At 39.1% G+C, this 21797-nt stretch overlaps 1 protein-coding gene across 4 annotated transcripts in view; it reads left to right on the forward strand.

The window, feature by feature from the left end:
• Positions 1-10499: 10499 nt before the first annotated feature.
• The window catches only part of gabrg2 (gamma-aminobutyric acid type A receptor subunit gamma2), a 44191-nt gene continuing 32893 nt past the window's right edge, over positions 10500-21797 (forward strand). For all 4 annotated transcript variants that reach the window (XM_077546160.1, XM_077546161.1, XM_077546163.1 and 1 more), the window contains exons 1-2: positions 10500-10965; positions 17574-17713. In XM_077546160.1, the coding sequence (XP_077402286.1) occupies positions 10862-10965; positions 17574-17713 (244 nt within the window). In that variant the 5' untranslated portion in view covers positions 10500-10861. The remainder of the gene's footprint in view (positions 10966-17573; positions 17714-21797) is intronic.

Genomic DNA, 21797 nt, shown 5'->3' on the forward strand with positions numbered 1-21797 from the left:
GCAAAAGGAAATATTGCTCGGAATTTAAGACGGGGGAATGCTGATACAAGGTATCAGTATCGGGCCAATACCTAGACTTATTTCAAAGTCTGTGGCAGCTTTACTATCAGGCGATCAGGAGAACAGAAAATTGACATTAATTTTTTTGCAATTTGAAGGAAACTTTCAAATGATCTGTCATTGTATAATGGGGAAAATGTAATGTAGCAAAAGCTGTCTGGTATCAGAACTTGGTACGGACAAGTACTCAAGAGTTGGGTTTATTTCACACAGCATGTTCTTGTCCAGTTTCATTCTTTTACAATGAAAACGTATTTATAAAAATAAATACACCATAATGTTAAGAATGTTAAATTTATGAGCAAATTAAGCATTTTGGTAATGGCCGAGGGTGCGGGAAAAAGAAAAATGTTCGTTCTGCAGAGAAGCAAATCTGCTAAGGGCTGCTCTCGTTTCTTTGGATTTGGAAGCAATTTGTCCCATAGGTCAAAGTTTTGCTGTTGTAAAACTTGCAATTGCAATTTACAAGCGCCGAAGTGCACAATTAAGTTAAAGACTCCTAATGGAAAGACGTAAAAAACATCAAGCCGACAAGTATTTAATGAGCAAAGTGAAATGCAATCTCGCATTGAAACTTTTAATATCCATACAAAAGTAAAAAAGCAGGAGACGGCTACTAAATCTTCAACACATTCCCTTTTTAACGGCAAATGCAATTATGATTGCTAAATGCCGGTCACACACTTGTAAAAAGAAATGAGCCGTTGTGAAAGCAACCACCAGCCAGTCTGCCCTCATTTCCAAAACAACTGATGACCAACGTCAAGCTGGAGTCTTCATTGCGTCATCTTGTGGATTAATAATAATAAAATAAAACTTTCGTTTCATGCAACATATTCAGTGTCAAATTCCAAAAAGTGTCAAGGCATGGAAGTTGAGAAGCATGTGAAAAGGATGCGTGGTTGTTTGCAAGTGTGTGTGTGTTTGTCCCTGATTGTCCAACAAATGATTCAAGGTGTGTTTGATTTGATCTGAACGACTTGAAAATGTGAGATCTTTCCACTTCCTAACTGAAATCTAACCTCTTGAATGTTTGTGTTTGCCTTCCACGTAAGCATGCTGGCTGCAGTTGTTGACATTTGCAACACCCCCTTTAAGGCAATTCATTTCCAATTTCCCCATCCTTGTTATTATGATTGTTATGATTTGGTGCTAATCCAGATTGCGTCATCTGGCGTTGTGAGCCTTCCCAGCATGTAAGGAAGATCAATATGCTCAAAGTATTATTAATGGGCCACTGCAGAGGAAACGCTCTTGAGAACGAGAGTAGAAGGATGAGAGATAGCGAGGCAGCTCCTTTATTATTCATCAGCTCATCTCACTGCAGTCAATCCAGTAGGTGGGGGTGTTGCGATGTTTGGATCATCACGGGCAAAATGTATTTGTAATTTCAATATATGCATAAGTGCCGCAAAGGTAAAGCGGAGCTACCTGAAATTTTCATTCTCGTGCATCCTACATTTTCAATGCATATGCTTTCACTTCCATATTATTGCTGGAAATTAAATTGGTAAAAGTGGATGCTCTGAATTTTTCATGTGTTTTTGCGGGGAAGGGGAAAAAAGCTCCATGTGGCTTGGAAGCAATTAGATAAGTGAAGCGTGAGTAAAAATAATGTGTCTCACCATAACACAATCATATTTGGATGAGCAACTTGCACTTTGACCTTTATTAAGGACAGGAGTGCCAAAGCATAACTGAATATCTCATCAGGTGTGAATGGAATCATTTGTCCCGATTGACTTGCCAAACAACTTGAACATTTTCAACAAAAATATCAAAAAGTAACCTTGGATGAAGCTACAAAAAAATATACATCGTTGAAGATCTGGAAAATGCTGATTAAGGCTTTTAAGTCAATATGTTGTGATTTTTACACCCAAAATGAATATCAGCTGCCGTCTCTAAATTGGAAAGCCGCTTGCCAACTAACATATGGATTGACAAACACAATTTACCCCACTTTTGTTGATATGGCGGCAATTCAACAGCTAAATAATTAGCCTGGACGGTTTTCACTTGAGGATTTGATCCCAGGTTGACATTACTAGACTAGTTCGTATAGTTTGAGCCTCACGTAGATTCAATTTTCCATCCATTATTTGCACAAAGAAAAAAGTGATCCAAATTAGGGATCGACCGATATGAATTTTGTCAGGCAGATGCAGATTTCAATTCAAAAAACGCTCAATGCTGAACTGTAGTAGGGATTTGATATTAGTTGCCATGGCGGGTGTAAATGAAGTAAGCTTGAGACAAGAAGGATTGTGAAAACAAAGCATGCACCGAGCCTCAAGTACAAGGCCACGCCGGCTTCGCGCGTGATTGGCAGGCCATCAGATACGGCCCCCGCCGGGGCACATGCGGACCAGCGCTATCTTGCCTTTGCCCTTCTCACTCTACCTCTCCAGTGACTCCTCCGTAGCCCGAACCCGTTTCACGGCATCCGCTGCGGGCAGGTGAACTTCACATGCGACGGTTAGGGAGCGAGAGTGGGCAGAGAGATACGCGGGAAGAGATCCGGGGCGCCGAACAAGACAAGACGGATAAAAAAAATCCGATGAAGATTTGAACGCCGGCCAGAAAACGCATCAAGAGTTAGCAAGCAAAAAGCTCTTATGCGCTCCGCAGGAAGCTGACACCTGGAAAATGTGCTACATCAAATCGTGCATCCAGCTCGCATTACATCTCGTCTTCATCTTTATCCCCAGCACATTACCATCGACCTCCTTCTGCTCATTGGTCATTTTTAGTCGGTTGGCAGTGGAGAAAAAGGCCAGTCAGGAAGTCAAGCCAAAGAAATCAACTTCCAGAGCAGCAACAGTTGACACCAGTCAAGTCAATATTAGAAGAATTGCAGTATTACTTGTATTACGCACTCTAACAGGAATCTTCACTTTCCTTTCTTTACTTTGGTCCTTCCTCGGGTCTCCTGACGGTCTCACGACTCTGGCTGGAAGTGTTCGGTTTAGGTGAACGGTATGGGATTTTTTAATAGGTTTTAGGTGAACTAATGAATACACACACACTCGCTCGCACACACACATACTCACCTACATACAAAAAAAAGAAAAGAAAAGAAAGCAATGATGATGACATGTCAAATTGGTAAAATTGCCGAATGAATAATACTGAGCTCTACAGAAAAAAAAAGGAATCTACACAGTGTACATACTGTTGCTTTGATGTATTTGAAGCATTGCTATGGAATGGGTTTGTGTGTGAGTAATGGAAAAAAGTGTTCGGAAAATGTAAATGACTGCACTGGAAATCGACATACGTCAGCGTGGAATCCATCCAACAACAGAAGCTGAGTAATAACAGCTAATTTTTGCATGCAGCCAAAATGTGTGGAGAGCACTCAAATTTCATAAGCAGCCTCAAGCAGAAAGAAAATGTGTCATTTGCAAACCTTTATGTATTCATTTGTGTAGGACATTTACAGAAATGTTACATTTGGATGTGATGTCTTCGTTTGTGTATGAAATGTATTTTCTGCAGGATTCTCACACAATGACAGCGACGCCTTTTCTAAAAATAACATCAAGATACATTGAAGCTCCGTCGTCTGCAGCGACGTGAGTCACAGCATTTTGCTTAGCCATGAAAAACTTCTCATTCTCAAAAAAAGTATTTTCTTTATGACCCGGAATGACGCGCTTCTGCTCTTGAATGGCGTCCTGATGGCAGCCGGTAAATAAATTAAATGGCTCCTTCTTCTTCTTGGCTGTGCTTTAAAAGGCTTTCAATCTCGGCAACAAGAGCTGATAGTCAGTAAAATGTTGTTTGAAGATTGCCCCTTGTCATAGGCCTCCATTTTGCTTCTGATGCAATGGTTTGGCTACAAAGCTTTTATCTGCACTAAGATAATTGGGCTGCATAGCGCAGTCCTTGTCCAAGGAAACCAATAACTATATGTATGTATATATATATATATATATATGTTATAATCTGTTTGGTTTATATTTGTTATTCATACAATATACAATAAGTAAGTAATAATTGCTTCAATAGTCTGCCCCTGTTGCATCTATTATCCCGTATGAATGTCTACCTAGCTTGGCCGCTAATTGCGCAACTATTGTTATTTGCCATTCGTATGTAATCCATAGTTTGTGCATGAGTGACTTTGGCCTCAGTTTGCGGTTTATTTTCAATAAAGCCGTGACTCTGAGGAGCGTGGCAACAATAGAAAATAAAAGCCAAACTGGCTGTAATCTACCTTTGGGAGGGGAGATTATACGTGCTTCACTTCAAGCAGAGCAAATTCAAACATAAAGACGCTATGAAAGCGGTCGTCTACATTTCGGCTGGAAAGGAAAATCAGCGGATGCTGGCAACCACTTCACAGAGATTCGTTTTGGGCGCACAAGTGCAGAGAATCGGCTTGACTGGGAGTATTTGTCAAAAATGGCTTTAAACACTTTAGCCAAGTAGCAACAACTGAGAAACAATATCAAACTGAAAAATGGATAACAAGCACAATAACATTGCTCTGACTTTTAATATTAAATATACTGTCAAATAATCAAAGTGGGTCTCAGGAGGGCCCAAAAACTGGCCATTCACTTGTGTCCCTTCAAGTTGACATAAGAGTTGTTGGTGACCTATATGTCAACCAATTTCACTTAGAAAGCAAGGGTGTTCTGCGCTGACCACGACACCACGCGCATCAAACCACAGTCAACTTGCAAGAGGTCAGTCACGGTGTCCCAGAGTTTGAAAAAATACGGAATGCTATCCCGCAAAATCAAATTCAAGAAGGGGAAAAAAAGAACCATCAACTCGCTCAAGAATCCCTTCAACACGCTGCATATTCTTATTAGACAGGAAAAAATTAAATTGATCTCACTAAATATGACAAATACAAATGATTACATTCAAATAAGCAAAAATGAGTGAGACTATGGACAGAATATAACAACTAGAGTAATAATGGTGATGATGACAATAATCATAATAACAATAATAGTAATAATAATAATAATGCATTATACTGGATGTATAGTATAGCCCACCGAATCAGTGTCAGGAACCCCAAAATTAATTGTCTTAACAAAAAAAAATTATTTGCAGCTCCACGAGTCTGAACACAAATCTTGCGTTTGTGGAATAAGAGTTCAATCAAGAGGCAAAATCCAACCAGTTTTATGCATCTGCAAGGGCGGCCATTTTGCTTCTTGATGTCGAATGAAAATGACATCACAGTTTTTCAGGTAGCAACCAATCACGGCTCACCTGTTTTCTTTGTTTGGTCACGTGATGTTCACAAGCTGAGCTGTGATTGGTTGTCATGTCATTTTCAGTCAAGCGCAAGTGTCAAAATGGCCGCCCCCTGAGATGGATGAAAAACGGCTGTGTTTTGCAGCACAATTCTTATTCCATAAATACAATATTCATCAGAATGCTGTGTTTAGACTAGTTGGGCGCATATTATTGTCAAGAAAATGTTGGGGTTGACTTTCTCTTTTCACTCTATTTTTTTTCACTCTGAAAATTGTCCTTCAAATTGATCCCGTTGCTTTTTTGATAAATACAAATTTAAAAGATAAATTTAAACCACCTTCAACAAAAGGAAAAAAATGCATTTGTTGCCTATCACCACTCCTAAAATGAGACTTTACCATGTAATGAAATAATCAAAATACTTTACAAATGTTATGTTTTTTGTGCAATTGTGTTACACTTTATGCAGCGTTTCAACATGATCAAAGTCAGATTGTATTTGTGATTGATAAAACACAAGCCGGCGTGAGAAAACTATGCCATGGCATGGAATCACAAACGTCTAAAGCCTCTAGAGGGTTCAAATCAGAATGGCAAATGCATGATTGGCTGTTTTTAGTTCTCAATTCTTCTTTCTCGTGTATCTTCGTATTGTCCACTGAGCAATTTCCACAAGAATTGAAAAGCCATTAATTAATTTTTTTTAACAGTAATTTTCCAGCAGCTTAAAAATACAGTGAAATAACAGGAAATTACCTTTTTGTAAAAAAAATGTAATTTTAACAAAATTGTATGTAATATAACAGTATATGACCAAAAAATAATGTGATTGACCATTCAAAGCATGGCCAATAACTGTTGAAAAACTAGCTATTGTGTTTAAAATTGCAACAGTTTACTGTTAGGGTAATTCATTTATATAGCATTTTTTCACCCTTACAAGTCTCTCAAACTTTTTTACATTTTGACTAGTCATTCACCTTATGATGATAGCAATAGAAGTTCAGTATTTTGCTCAACGATACTTCAACATGTTCACCTAGGGGATCGAACCCAAAACCTCAGGGGTACCAGAAAACCACTCTACCACTGATCCACACAGCCACTATTGTTTATAATTTTAGATCTCATGAAATGTATACTTGATAGTGCTGATGCCTCAGCAGAGGCAGCATCCGTAAATCCAATTCTTTGCTTTGCATATTCACCCTCTCAAGCTTCCGCCTTACCTCTCATAAGACGTCCTTTCAAAATAAATGTTAATACAATGAATGCTACCATCTAGGACATTACAGAAATTGTAGTTATTTTCACTTAAAAAAAACTTTCATTTTATTTCAAGAAATTATGGTAACATTACAATTTTTTATTGTTAATTTCTCAGTAAATATAAATGTTTTTTTTTTTTTAAGTTGATTTAATTTTTTACCTTTTATTCCTATAACAGACACATATTTATGAAATTACGATACATTTGTGAAAGTATTTTAACAAACAATATATGCATTTCTAATAGAGTTTTTTTTTAAATAAAAGAACGGAAATATTGTGTGTTTTTACAGTTACAGTGATTTCATGTTGTTTTACATTTGACATGTAAAATCAGAGCTTATTTTTCTAAATTAAATGATATTTTTGAAATACAGAAAAAAAGTCAAATAAAAGGTAAAATTCTGTTATATTACAGTTTTAGGTAGTTTTTTTTATTTTTTTATTTTTTACAGTGTGGATCTTTCAAGTTACTCTTTAGATTTTCTCTAAAGTGGAGAAAAATGGCTGCAAAAGCCACGTCTTGTTTTCCCCTGCGATATTGTTATGTTTGAGCTGCGGAGGTTACATCATGCGGCGTCCGATGCCAGGCTGCTTCTGGCGTCCAACAGTAGATGCTTGTGCTCCCACAGCTTGACGTTAAGCAAGTGGGGCTGTGACGGCATATGTGTGGGCTGCAAAGTGGAGCCGGGCATCTGTGTGATCAGCCACATTAACCTACATCATCAAAATTTCATGCAAAAAAAACAAAAAAAAGAACAACACTCACTGTTTTTTATCCAAAAAATGACACATCGCATCATCCCAGCCAAGACATGCGTGCGCATGTGTTATTATAAACAATACGCTTGGTGAACCATTAAAATTGGGAGTTTTTTTTGGCAGACAAACCAGAATATGAGGCATGGTAATTGCGGAGCTGTCACTGCCCACAAGGCATCTAATGGCTTTGATTCAAGAATGATTTGCATCATTTCTATTTATATACGCACCCAAGCCAGATGCTTTTGTTTACTACACAAATTTTCATCACGTTGGGCAACCACAAATCCTTGTGGAATTGAGAAAAAGTACCGATGTTGTTCTTCAGAGTCTTAAACCCACAAAAATAAAAGCTTTGCGGAGGTAAGCGAGTACACGAGACCACAGGTGGGGAAGTGGCGCAAATGTGGCCTGTGACAATTGAAGCAAGGAAATTACATTTGACATCTCTGTCTCTCTTGCTGACTGCGTGCGTGTACGTGCGTGTGCGTGTGCGTGTGCGTGACAAAAATCAAGCAAGCAACAGACTGCCGCAATGATATGAACCTCCTTTTGTTCACAATGCGTGTTCATTACTGTCAAAATAAAATCACTCAATTATGTTATTCATAAAACGTATGTTGAATTCCGAGTGATATTTTATTTTGAAATAGCCTGGTCAGAACCATCAAAAAGTCCAAAACGGGTCACAATACCACCCAGGGTTTCATGAAGATGATGGAGTGGACTTCACTTCTTTTGCAAGCAATAAAGGCACATGCACGTGCACGGTGCTCTTCGAACCTCATCAAGCACAACCTCATGCTGGAATGTTATTCTGCTGTAGTTGGCCACTTTCAAAAATGTACCAAATGAATGAGTTTTGACTTGCTTCTCTTATGGAAGAGACTTAGTGTAGCAGCGGCGCACAAGAAAGTCAGGCGTGTGTCACGTGAGCTGCATGTTCCAAGTGGCAAATTGGGCTTAACGCATCAGGCTGGGACGGATACGCCAACACCTGCTTTTTCAGCATGCACCTGCCTCTCTCATTCTGCTTGGTTTCTTCTTCTTTTTTGGCTTGCGGCTTTCAGGTTTTTCTCTTCTGCTAAATGTATTCTCTTTCGGAAAGCCTTAGCAAGGGTTTGCTATACGCTATTCATTTCCTTATTTATCTCTCTACTCAACATTTGAAATTCTATACATCATCTCTGACCCAGATGTAAATGTTGCATACTCATTTTTAATTGATATCCCAAGTATATGTACCCCCCCCCAGCCACTTCAAGGAGTCACCTAATTAACATATTTTACACTAATGGGGCGAGCGTGTGTTGCAAAGCTGCAATCATTTTTCACAGTATGTTGAAAGTGCATTCATGATTTCATTTATATCCACATCAACGGTACTGATTCGCTTATGAAAAAAAAAATTCTGGAGAGATTTAAGAATGAGTTTTAAATCCAGTATATGAATACATATATATATATATTTTTTTTTTATCCACATGACAGTTATAAAATGGATGAGTATCCAGCTGCTTGTAATACATTATAATCAATTAGGAACAATTTCATAATCTCAAATGTGATCTCATTTTATCGTGCATGTTATTTATTATGTGCATATTCTTATTTATTGTACATACAATTATTTTATATTTTTTGCATGAGCAATGGTAAAGGGAAAAAAAATGTGATGATGACCAGAGAATTTGAAACATTCCGCAAAAGATGCTTGGCAACACGTACTGTACGAAATGTCAGTGTCCTGGCTGCTCAGCACAACATAGCGAGAGTGATAAGAAGTCAACATCATTAAAAGAAGATATGTCTACCAGGCTGCACGCTGTAGAGAACAGTGAGTTTGGTACATATATGACTATCCATCCTTCACTTATTATCTTGAAAGGTAAGCTGGAGCCCATCCCAGTTGACTGTTGCTCTTTAAGACCCGCATTTTTTCTGCTGGGCAAAATTTCTTTCTTTTTTGTGTGTGTGCTGATTTTGACTCTTTTCCCACATAAGAAGAACGTGGATTTTTTTTTGTGGTGGGGTGAGGGTTATCTCATGTTTTAGTTGTTATAGTAGACGTCAGGATAACATGGCTGTAACGTGTTGTAAACTTATCAAGCTTATATGCAACATTTTTAACATGAACATCATGCAAATCAACTTGCGATTGTGATTGGTTAGTTAAGATCCAATCATGAACCGGAAGTGATGACATCATCCAACTTATTTTTTGGGCGTTTTATTGGTTTAGACACGTGACTATGTCATGTCCACTGCAACCATCCATGGGTTTGAAGGGGTTAAGCAATATACAAACTTGACTGGTCAATGGAAGGACATATTGGCAGACATGCCAACCACTCGTTGTTTCTTTTGGTAACATTTGTTTTGTCATCATTGACATGAGAGGATCCACACGAGGACAAAAATAAAAAAGTAGAAGGTAGTGTTGTTGGTTGTCTTGGTGAAAAGGTCGCATGTGGAGTTCATCGGGCCGCATGAATGCATCCAGCGTGTTCAAGATCCACAATGACCAAGAGAAAGTCTGTCTTTGGTTCTCTGTCTGTCTGTCCCCCGTCTACCCCCTTCTCTCTTGCTCTCTCTCTCCGTCACTGCATTTGTCACAACCGACCAGCAGGTGCAAGGTTCAAATTCAAACATAGCTCAAAAGCATACAAGAAGTGAGACTTGTCGAGACCCAAATCTCGAGACTTGTCGAGATCCAAATAAACTTTGCAAACACCGCCAAGGCTTGATTAAGATTTGAGCGAGCGTCAAAAAACAAAAGGAAAAAAAAAACCTCAAAAGAACTGTCCTTGGTGCTGATGAGCAGCTATGGGAGCTGTCCGCGGTGCTGACTGTATGCAGTCAGTGCATTTGGATCCTCGACCACATCAACAAACGAATCCATTTCACACAAACACAAACACCGTTTGACAGGTGACATCAACACCAGCATCGGGTGGCAGTCATACAATAAAACAGATCAAACCATCAACTTATTAGGACCAGTGTATGAAAATGTGCAGAACTTTTTGGGGACTTTTCCATTGAATGTTTTGGGAGTCATGAGTTCGGTCCTTGATGACTTGTTTGATTTGGATTTTCTTTGCAAAAACGTCTGAAATGTCAGTATAAATAATTGCTTAGCACGCAGCTAAAGATGCTGTGGGAGCGCGTGTGCGTCTGTGTGTGCGTGGTGAAACCGGGCGTGTGTTGATCCGCGCTGCAGCAACGTGCCTCGATCGGGGTCTCTTGCCAGCCCCGCAGCCTGCTTCCCAATCTGCATTCACGCCGACAAGCTAGGCAAATTCCACATCCCGTTAGGTGTGTCATTCCACGGCCCCGCACGACCAGAGCGCAGCACAGGGACGACTTTTGTTATTTATTTATATGAGTGTTTTTGGACTCGCTTTATTTTCTCGATGACGAGCCTGGCTGCGCTCCTCGCGTGAAGAAGGAGAAAGGGAGAAAAAAAAAAGAAAAAGCGGCTGCGTGATGCATCGTGGGCTGGGAAAGCACTGAACAAGTGGACGGGCATCTGCGCCAAAAGATGGTGAGAATGACGACGGATTCACCAAATGCAGTCTGCAAGTGCTCGACGGCCATGGCGAAGCTCTTCGTCTGGCTCTTGATCGCCGTCAACCTCCCCAGCAGGTATACAAGCCACTTGCCCATTATTCTTGCCAGGCTGCATGCATGCTAATGTCAGCTAGCGTTAGCCTTCCTTCGCCTAGCCGACGATGCTAAGCACCAAATTTCGCCAAATATCACGTCGTCGTCCTCGTTCCTCTTCGCGTGTGTCACGTCACTCGTAACGCACTGTCCGTTAAACGTGTTTCGTGTGCACGAATGTGAATTTGAAGTAGCGAGGAATTAATTTGGGGCGCACATCGAGCGTCATAATTCATATTTAAGGAATGCTTTGCATGATCGCTGGCTGCTGTTCAAATAGCACAGGCGAGCTACAGCTCAAGTGATGCTACAGCTAAGCCGTTTGGAAGGATCAAGTGTATTTAAGTCCAAAAGCCAAACGGCTCTTACGTACATGCGACTGTGTGTGTGTGATGACGGTCGGCTACACAAGAAGAGAGAGCACATTGTGGACGCTCGTTCAAATAAGTGTTTTTTTTTCCCTTCCTTGTCTTCATTTCAAAATGGCAGACGGTTACATCGACAAGTATGGAAGCACAGCATACAACAGACATGGTCTGTGCAGCTGAACCAGGGATGCACTGCGTGCCTTTCTCTTGCTGTTGGAACATTATTTATGGTTAGAGTTAAGATGGAGAAGGAGAGAATGGATGGTTTGTCGTCTGTTACGAGATAGAGAGGTGGGAAAAATGGAGGCATATACACTCACAGGTCACTTTATTAGGCACTCAGGCTTGTTACATTCAGTACTGTCTTAAAGATTGGGACTTCATAAAGATAGTTTTTGATTGGTCAGCATGGGCTGGTCTGGCCATCTGGCATACAGGTTAGATGCCCGGTTGGCCGTCGTCTTTTGGGGCATTTTAGTTATTATTTCCCTCCATTTTACCCCAAGAGAATGGCCCACAATTTAGAGTGACTAATCCATGAATCCATTTTGAATATAGATAGCAAACTGAAGTACTGAACCAACATCAGTCAAAATATCTAACAATGTGTTAGACAGGTATGGTCAGGAGTCGGGCCAGGCCCGGGCCGTTGGGCAAAGTCAAAATGCCAGTCCAGCCCTGGTCTGCATCATACACGTATCAGACATCTCTTATAACATCCGCTCATGATTCTTGATGGGTGTGTCGGCCACTTAAAGAAATAAGCAATACGTTTGAATGGCGTAGATGTACCACCTGTGTTTTTTTTAGGATCGGTTTGTATTTATGGTCTACACGTTTTCAATGAAAATATTTAGTTACTTTCCTACTGTGTTAGTATAGGTTAATGATGGATGCATTACAACTTAAGTACACATTTCTGATGCATCAGAAGTCTGTCATGAACTTCATGAAATTGCCTGTATGATATAAGCAACAATTCCAACAAGCATTTCTATCAAGGGAGGTATTTCACATTGTTCTTTGCTGTGGCATAAACCTGCCATGCATCATACTGAAGGCTCTCGGTTATCATATTGAGCTACAGCTGACTTCACATTACAAAATCAACACAATTGTCAATACTCTGTTTACGACGGAGTTCCATTCCTACGGCAGCAATATTTGAAAGTCGGAATGCACGGTCATCATTAACCTATGCTAACATCATAATAAATGTATTGTCTCATTTCGTGGCCTCTGCTGTCATAGAAATAGGGGCGTCCCCATCCAATATTGAGATCTGATATTGGTCTGATATCAGTCCCAAAAAAAACACAATATCGCATTACTGTATAAGGCCCATTATCAATGTTTAAGATTGAATTTATAATGTTTGAAATAAATAAGCCATACCTACTGTTGCTGATTGTTGTTCCTCATTTGAATAGTTGGTTTAGGGTTAACATTTCAAAGAGGGAAAAAAAAGTCAAAGCATGTATCGCTAGGGTGCAATATCAGTATCGTATCGCGAGTGAAAAAGTTGTATCGGGAGACTTCTAAATAGAAGAGCCCATTAAATGCTGGTTGTGTTGTCCACCTAGCTAATGCAGCAGCTATGCTATAATATTTGTACGAAAATACTTTGTCGAGGAAGCATATTTTCATTTTACAGGTCTGAAAGAGTTATTCCAAAAATGTTTTCATAATGGTAGATTTTGATTGGATGTAGTTTTAGCTGTGGCCAGTGGGCGTGAATCAGCAATGTGCCGTTAAGGTCTTGCTGTTGTTATTGTTTGAATACGTTTTGCCGTTCTAAACCATCCAAGCGATTTTACTAGTTAATAAGTTAGTCTAGTGTGATTAACCTTTGTCGTCTAATCAAACAGCTTGTGTGTTTCCTTCAATAGCAACATGGCAAATTAGAATCTGTGATGATACACTTACATAAGACGTCTTTGTCAAAGCCCCGCTTTCAGTAAGATGCTACTTTGTGATACAATGTTGTGTTGCGGGATTGCATCATGCAGCATCAAACTACACAAAGTGGTCCAACTTTGAAAGACACGAGGCCATTTGGACATGCAAAGTTGGCCCTGTGGAAAATAAAGACGCAGAATGTTGAAACGCTATGATTGTGATTTGCATGATTCAATGCTCATTATTCTTCAGTTGTACTCAACAATTTAATTAGCTCTGAAGTGCAGACGGATCTTTGTACATTATATTGTATATCGTCATTGACGACTGCACTGCTGTGAGATGAATGACAAACATGAAACAGGAAACGGAAATACCTTCCAAATTAAAAGCATGGATTTCAAAACAAGATATAATTAAACAGCTTGAGGAATTCTTAACATGGTAGATATGACTAAATTACTTGAAGCACTATTGTATTTAAAATGAATTATTTGCACTTCACTGTATATCTTAAAAAAAGTTGTACAGCCACATATTTTAATTGGCGCTTTTTTTTCTCCTGGCCACTGGATTATTAGTTTAATTTTATTTATCTGTTTTTTGAAATTCATTTTATTGTGTGCTCTATGCAAATGAACTTTTACGAGCAAATTGAAAAAAATATAATTGATATTCATTTCAAGCAATTTTAAGGAAATTTGATATAATCAGGATACAGTACAGGTATTTAAAAAAAAAATCACCTGTCATTGGTTTTGGAAATTTTATGTATCATAAGTTCTAATTGTACTTGTATCGGTGAGTACTGAAGATTTAAGTATCGTATCGGACATCCCTACTCATTATGTAAATGTCGATTTTGGCGTTTCCCCTTTTCAGTGTTGAGCGTTCAACAGGACAAAAGAAAAAAGGGGCTGAAACTGCCACTTTGCTTCCAAGTCGAAGAGTCTGTCGTATTCCTCAGCAAGGTATTGAGGTCAAACTCATTTCGGACTGGAGGGTCGGAGGTGGCCGCAGCAATGACGGCCTGCGTGTACCAAGTCACGTGGTTTTTGGTTTTCTCGCTCGTCTCAGTCACTGCCGTCTCGGACCCTCTTTGGTCTGTCGTGAATTTAGCGCAAATAAAAATAAACAGCGCCGTCTTACATACGAAGTTTCGTCCACATGATTGTTTACATATCATTGTTAATCATTTGAAAGAGGTCAAATTCAAGTGGTAAAGCCACAGATTTGTTTAATTTATCGTCACACTTGGGTTGCCTTAGTTTTAGCGCAGGTCGAAACTATAAAAGCAAACATATTTATGTATAATAAATCTGAATGTATCGTTTGTTCAATAATGCTCTTATTTTGGATCTCATGATGTTGTAGTGTGACGTGATCTGATTTCAGTTGAAGCCATAAATAGCCCGGCTTTCCCAGGTCAGTTAAGAATATAACGGCTGACCCACTTGAAGTCATCTTCTCCTCAACTTGTGCATGATGTTTGTCTCGGATGGAATTGGCTTTGTGTTCCTCACTAAAAAAAGTGACTCATGGCGTGGTGTAGGAGGACCGTTGGTCACAATGTGACATCCAAAGCGGGGGCCGTTGTTTTGATGCACGGGCGTAGAACTCATTTCATGTTGAGCGCTGATAAGCACAAAGGTTCATTTGAGTTCGCTACGTTTATTAGCCACGCTGCCAGCGAAACATGCAAACGCATGCTTGCATTCTCTCACTCGGGGCTTTCCTTGGAAGACGCTAATGAGATGGATGGTGATCATCTTTATCGATGGTCTTCATGTTTTACTGGGCGGTAAACACGGTCCTCGCTTTGGTTGAGATTAGCCGTTTGCGGTTTTAAGTGCGGCATGCAGAGCAAATTCAGTTTTCCTCTTGATATGCCACGAGAAGTATGGACGCCTTTGAAGGAGACATCTCTCTCGTTAAGCCGCACTCACGCGTGCGCATGCATATGCATGAGAAACAAAGTTTGTCTCGGGCGTCTCAGCGGACCTTCAGGTACTCAATTAGCAGGCAAGAGCACAGATCTGCTTGTGCTGGCTCTTCCCTTTGATCTACTTACATTTGGAGCTTTTCCATGAATGCACACATACAGTGAAGGAAGCGGCAAAAACAAACTCCTCTGTGCTTTTTATACACTGCTGCGGTCGTACGATTCAGAATTGGACCAACAATAATTGAAAAGATACACAAAATTTAAGATTAAAGATAGATTCCTTGCGTAACAAGATCTAAAAAAATATGAGCATAGCTTTTAGCAAGTGGCTAACTGTGGCAACCACATTTTGAGTGACATCATTATTTTAATAACGTATTTTTGGGGTTGGTGAAGGACTCTGGTGGGTGGTGTCTGGTCGGTGCTGGATTTCACTTTCCTTTCTTTTCTTTGGTCCTTCCTCGGGTCTCCTGACGGCCTCACGACTCTGGCTGGAAGTGTTCGGTTTAGGTGAACGGTATGGGATTTTTAATAGGTTTTAGGTGAACTAATGAATACACACACACACTCGCACGCACGCACACACACATACTCACCCACATACAAAAAAAATAAAGAATAAGAGAGAGCAATGATGATGACATGTCAAATCGGTAAAATTACCGAATGAACAATACTGAGCTCTCCAGGGAAAAAAAGAAAGAAAAAAAAACGTATTTTTGGACTACAAATCCAAACATAGGCTGCTAGACATTTTGCAAAGGGGCCATCCGAGTAATACAATTAAGATTTAATGTTTGGGCCTGGATGTCCAAGTGGAAATGGATGGCGCACGATGGCTCTTAAGGCAATCGAAAGAAAAAGTGCAAGCAGGTCAAAGTGTTATTCCTGGCTCTCGGCCTGGGAACATGAGAACGCTATCAGATCTGTTACTCCCGCCTCCCCTTTTTTCGTCCGACTTTATTATTATGTCCAGCAGCCTGGTTTCTACTCAGGGCCCCCAAATCACAAAGCCTCGCTAAAAGAAAGCTCACAGCTTGTTGAAGGCTCCCCAATCTCTTCCGATGCTTACCGGAGGTGGAACAGCTTTGAACTAGACCACAATTCTATTTTCGACAACTCCGTGTATGTCAATCTGCCCACATTTTCACTTCTCAGATAGCTGCTCACATTCACACATGTGATCATGAGTCTGACTTGAACTTATATTATTTGTGATGATACATGAATTGGTAGAAAAATAAAATGTCAAGACGCTCAGGTGTTTGAGTAAACCAAATTTGTGAGCACTTAGATCAGACCTTGCATTCCCTAAATACCACAATATAAAATAAGTATGGAACGTTTTACAGTAGTCACAGGTATTAAATCTAAATCTACCTTAACTACACAACCACAAGACTTCAGTTATTGATGCACACAATCATACTTTGCAACTCAACACTAATGATTCCTGACTGCGGCACTCATCATGATTTCCTTTCCAAAAATGTTTCTATTTGATTATAAACAGCAAAAAAACAACAACAACAGCAACAAAAACTCGTTGTTGTAGACATGCAATCGAACCACGTCATGCCTGTCCGTGAAAGGGCAAGACATTTTTGTGTTTTTCTTTTTCTATTCCTTGGTGACATTCATGGTTAACTCATTCACTGCCATTGACGGCTATATACGTCAAACATTCATCTTTAACTATTTCTATTAGTTTAACATTTTTTTTCCACTTTTGTTAACAAGAGTATGAAAACCTAGAATTGTTTATTGTACATTTAGAACACATATACAATTTGTGATTAATCGTGAGTTAACTAGCGAATCTATGCGATTAATTACGATTAAAAATTGTAATCGACTGACACCCCTAATTTTTAGTAATCTTTTTTTTTTAATCACGTCAGGCGTTTACATTTCTTAATTGTAATTAATCGCATTACTTCAATAGTAAACTCACGATTAATCACAAATTTTATATCTGTGATAAATGTACAATTAAAAAAATCATAGGTTTTCATACTCTTGTTAACAAAAGTGGAAAAAATGGTAAACTAATTGAAATAGTTAAAATGAATTTTTGACATCTATATCCGTCAATGGCAGTGAATGAGTTAAGGGCATTTGAGATGTTATTAACTTTTCCATTGGGCAAGATAAAGAAACGTAGTTGAGAAAATTGTATGTATTGTAAGTTGAAAACATTTACTCTACTGTGTATTTAATGCCGTTCACCAGATCCAAAAGCTGAAGCGGTTCAGAGAATGAATGGCTGGACGTAACATCAACGGTTTTGTGTTTTCTTTCAGCCTAATCAAGACAACCATAAGAAGCATCGTCTTGAAAACAAAAATTGAGTGCAAGCATTGTTCTCCTCATTGCAGCTCCTTTCAGACGGATGATGACGACGAGGTGACGAACAAGACATGGGTGCTGACCCCAAAGGTGTACGAGAGTGACGTCACACACATCCTCAACGGCCTACTAGACGGTTACGACAACAAACTGAGGCCCGACATCGGAGGTAGGCGCTGATTATTCACACAAGAATTTTTAGCCACAGAACCAAACAGCCACTTTTAGGGACAATCTTTCCACGCTTAAACATGCAAATGTGACTTCTTAAGTGTAAAACGACACATTAAGTGTCTGAAATGACTCCCATAACAATCTCATTGCCATACAATGAAAACAAGTTTGAGCTTTTATCACAAATTTTGTACCATTTTCTGGTGATGTGGTTGACAGGTTCTTGTAAACCTTGATATGTTTTGTGTAAGGCAAGGAGCTTTCTTCCTTCCAATGACAGTTGGGTGGAGCTCTCGCGTCCACAAGCGTACATACGTCACCTTGTCATCTGAATAGCACGCGTTGTTGTTCCGTATCTATGGTGGACCAAAACTGCCCAAATTCCAAATAAATACATGACTAAATAAATAAATAAATTACTAAAAGTGAAAATCAAATGGATATAAAAAATATGTAATTCGAAAATTAAATAAAAATAAATAAATGCAAATAAAAACTATATATATATATATATATATATACATACATAAATAAATCTATTTTTTATATAATTTTTGAATTATATTTTTTAGAGTACTTTTTATTTTTAATTGTTTTCATTTATTTATTTAGTAATTTATTTATTTGTTATTTATTTATTTTGTTGTCATTTATTTTTAATTTTGGGAGTTTTGGTCCAGACTGCCAGGATGAAATGTTATTCCAGTGAGGGGGCGGTCCTAAGCGTGTCTCCACCGTTGCAAACTGCCTTTCAATGGTCGAGTGAGCGGGCCGGATTGGAGAACTCCAGCAATGGACGACTATCTTCTTGTCCACTTTCACCACAACTTGCGACTTGAGTTGCTCGGCAACAAGTCAAGGTGCCAGTGGACAAGATAGTCGTCCATTGCTGGAGCTCTCTATTCAAGTCGGCGAGACATATGAAAGGCAGTTTGCAACGATAGAGTCCAACCCAAGACACGCTTAGGACCGCCCACACATTTGGACAACATTTTGCCCTGGCATTATAGACCAAAACTGCCAAAATTTAAAATATATTAGTGACTAAATAAATAAATGACTAAAAGTGAAATTAAAAACGGATATAAAAAACATAATTGAAAAATTATATATATATATATATATATATATATATATATATATATATATTTTTTTTTCATATAGATAATTTTTTTTAATTAAATTTTCAAATTATATATATTTTTTATATCTGTTTTTATTTTCACTTTTAGTCATTTATTTATTTACTTAGTCATTTATTTATTTGGATTTTTTACAGTTTTGGTCCTCCAACACGATTGATGGGGCCACATATCCCGGGGAAATCACATCCTCTTCTAGAAGCTATGCACTCTTCTGTATTGTTGCTGGGCCGCATCCACAACTTAATCATTTCCTTGTAATCGCTGCTACATAACACAAGTGTCTTCCCAGAGAAATGAATGTATCGCTCCTACATGATCTTGCCGAAGATGAACACTTTTCCCGTTGGGCGTTCTTGCTACTTTGAGCTATTAACATGCAGACCTGCCGAATAAATCTTCCGTCTCAATGACATGGCAGGAATATGATGCTATTTGTCATTCTCCACAAGCTGTCCAAATACGGGCTGTTGTAAATGAATGCTAATAAGCTACTACGGGCTGGCGAGGGGGAGGAAAAACATACCACAGCTCGTGAATCCAATGCATATGAAAGTATAAGAAATCATCTTTGATAAACAAGCAATCCATGCTGCCTCCTTTTATTCATGATTCCAAAGTAAGCAGTGACTTTAGGAATCCAGGGTGGCTTGTTTGTACAATTTGTTGCCTTTTGTTCATCTCTGGTTTATCCTATAGATTAACATGGCTAAATTGCTATGTTGTTTGAAACAGTCTACATGTCTTCTAGGGCCGATAAAGATGACGATTATTAGTAGTCAAGGAGGCGATAACCGATATTTGAAGCTGATATTCATTTTTAGTAAAAAGGGGTGAAAAAAATATTGATGTGAAAAATTTTGTAAAATACAAATGCTAATTTTGACTCTGTCTTAAAGCATGTTTACTGAACAATTTTTCAGACTTTTCAAAATTTATATATATCTTTTAATCTTAGATAATTAACATCTACATTTCTAAAAACATTCAGGGAGCTTCCACATCTTAAAAAGTAAAATAGAATCTTAAGCAACTAAATACCATAGCTTTTGATAGTTTTCTACAGTAAATGTTTTTTCCCCCAAATTTAAAAATACTGAAATCTTAAAGTTTTGCATTTCTTTGTTTTAATGTCGAACAAAAACAAGTAGTCAGTAGCATCACTTATAAAGGTAACTGAAACCATTTAATAAATAGCTCCCTGAGATTAAAATGGTTTTAGATTGACATTATATCGGCCAAAATGCCCAATATCGGCGCCGATAATCGGCCAATCTCGAGTGTCTTCAGTCCTTTGGCTGACCAAAACTTCTCGGTGATACTTTGGTAAGCGTCAATGTCGTTTTTCTTCCCACGCTGCTGCAACGTGCAAATGTTTGGATAATTGGACGGACATGTAGAGGTAATGAGAATGTTCCGTTCCTTGCTGAAGGCTCGCAAGATGTACAGCAGTCCTTAATTGTAATATTTTTTTGTCAGTTGGGGGATTTGAAAGCGCCTCCCCAGTCCTTTTACGAAGTGAGCGACTGTATTTTAGCTTTGGCTTTCCTTGAAACAAGTGCCGCCGCCATCTTGCGTTCATCCTTGAAATGGGCAAAATGTTTTTTTGCAAGCTGTCAGCATCTTTGCGTGACGTGCTCGTATAGAAAGTGCACCTGGCTGATTTTATTTACACACTTCCCTGACAGATTTTTTTTGTCAGTTCACCATAACCGAGCGCGATCTTCAAATGGGCTCTGATCCGACCTCTCACTCGTTTCGCTATTCCAACATCTGCTGTCAAAATTGCACAGATACCGGAGGCTTATAATTAGCCGGCTATACTGTCATCTCAACCGCCAATCAAGAAAGCAGCCATACCGCACTCAGCAAAAACATTTTCTCTTTCTTCCAAGCATTTGAAGAGTGATGTGGGATTGCATTTAATCCCTAATTGCGCCCACAGCCTTCCTTTCAAGTGTTTTAGCCTCAGCGGGTCTACGGAAGCATTAGGGGAGGACTTTAGCGGACATGAAATACTCCCGGTGTTGTGTCAGCTTTCGCTTTGTTAAAGATAAGGTCCCGATGGATTTCTGTTGCTGTTTGTTTGGTTCTAAATCTCGTCAATCAACCTGCCTAAACGATGTTGTGCGTGCTCGTTCCGAGCTGCGCATGCGCACTTGGATTGTTTGTAGCATGTAGCCGCTGAGCTTCGGATTCAGCCATTTATCGTTGTAGCTCCACCGATCTCACCACATAATGGCCGAGAGCCGCAAGAAGACATCCATCTATGAAGTGAGTGCTGGCGGCCATTTCGGGTTAAACTTCTCCGGTCGGCCAACGTCAACTGGAATAGGCTCCAGCTCACCCACGAAGCTACGAGTGTGGATAGTGCACTCTAAAAACAGCTGGGTCAAAAATGGACGAATCTTTTACTTGGGTCGATTTTGACCCAACTTTGAGTCAAGAAATGGGTCTTTTAGTGTAAGACAAGTCATAAATATTGGTCAGATCTTTTACTTGGGTCAAAAAATTGGGTCATTATGGGTCAATTTGACCCAACTTTCTGGGTTGTTTTATACAAAATGACCTTTTTTTTTTTTTAAATCCAAATAAAGGATCTGACCAATATTTATGACTTGTTTTACACTAAAAGACCCATTTCTTGACTTGAAGTTGGGCCAAATTGACCCATAAAGTGGCTCGGCCCATTTTGGATCCATAATTGGGTTTCTTTTGACCCAACGTTTTTTAGAGTGTGGAACTCAGCCTTCTACTTTATCTGTCTACAATTCTGCTGGGCCTGTTTTGGCATAACTTGCAATCAATGTTTCTTGCCATCTGTGCTTATATGACAAATATTTGCTTTCAAATTAAATCAGAAATACACACTTAACACCTTTCATGGATTTGTAGCCTTATGTGTGGAATCCAGTCTGGTCAATATTTTGGCGGCTC

Source organism: Vanacampus margaritifer, chromosome 16 (assembly GCF_051991255.1).
Source record: "Vanacampus margaritifer isolate UIUO_Vmar chromosome 16, RoL_Vmar_1.0, whole genome shotgun sequence".
In the NCBI taxonomy this organism is placed as follows: domain Eukaryota; kingdom Metazoa; phylum Chordata; class Actinopteri; order Syngnathiformes; family Syngnathidae; genus Vanacampus; species Vanacampus margaritifer.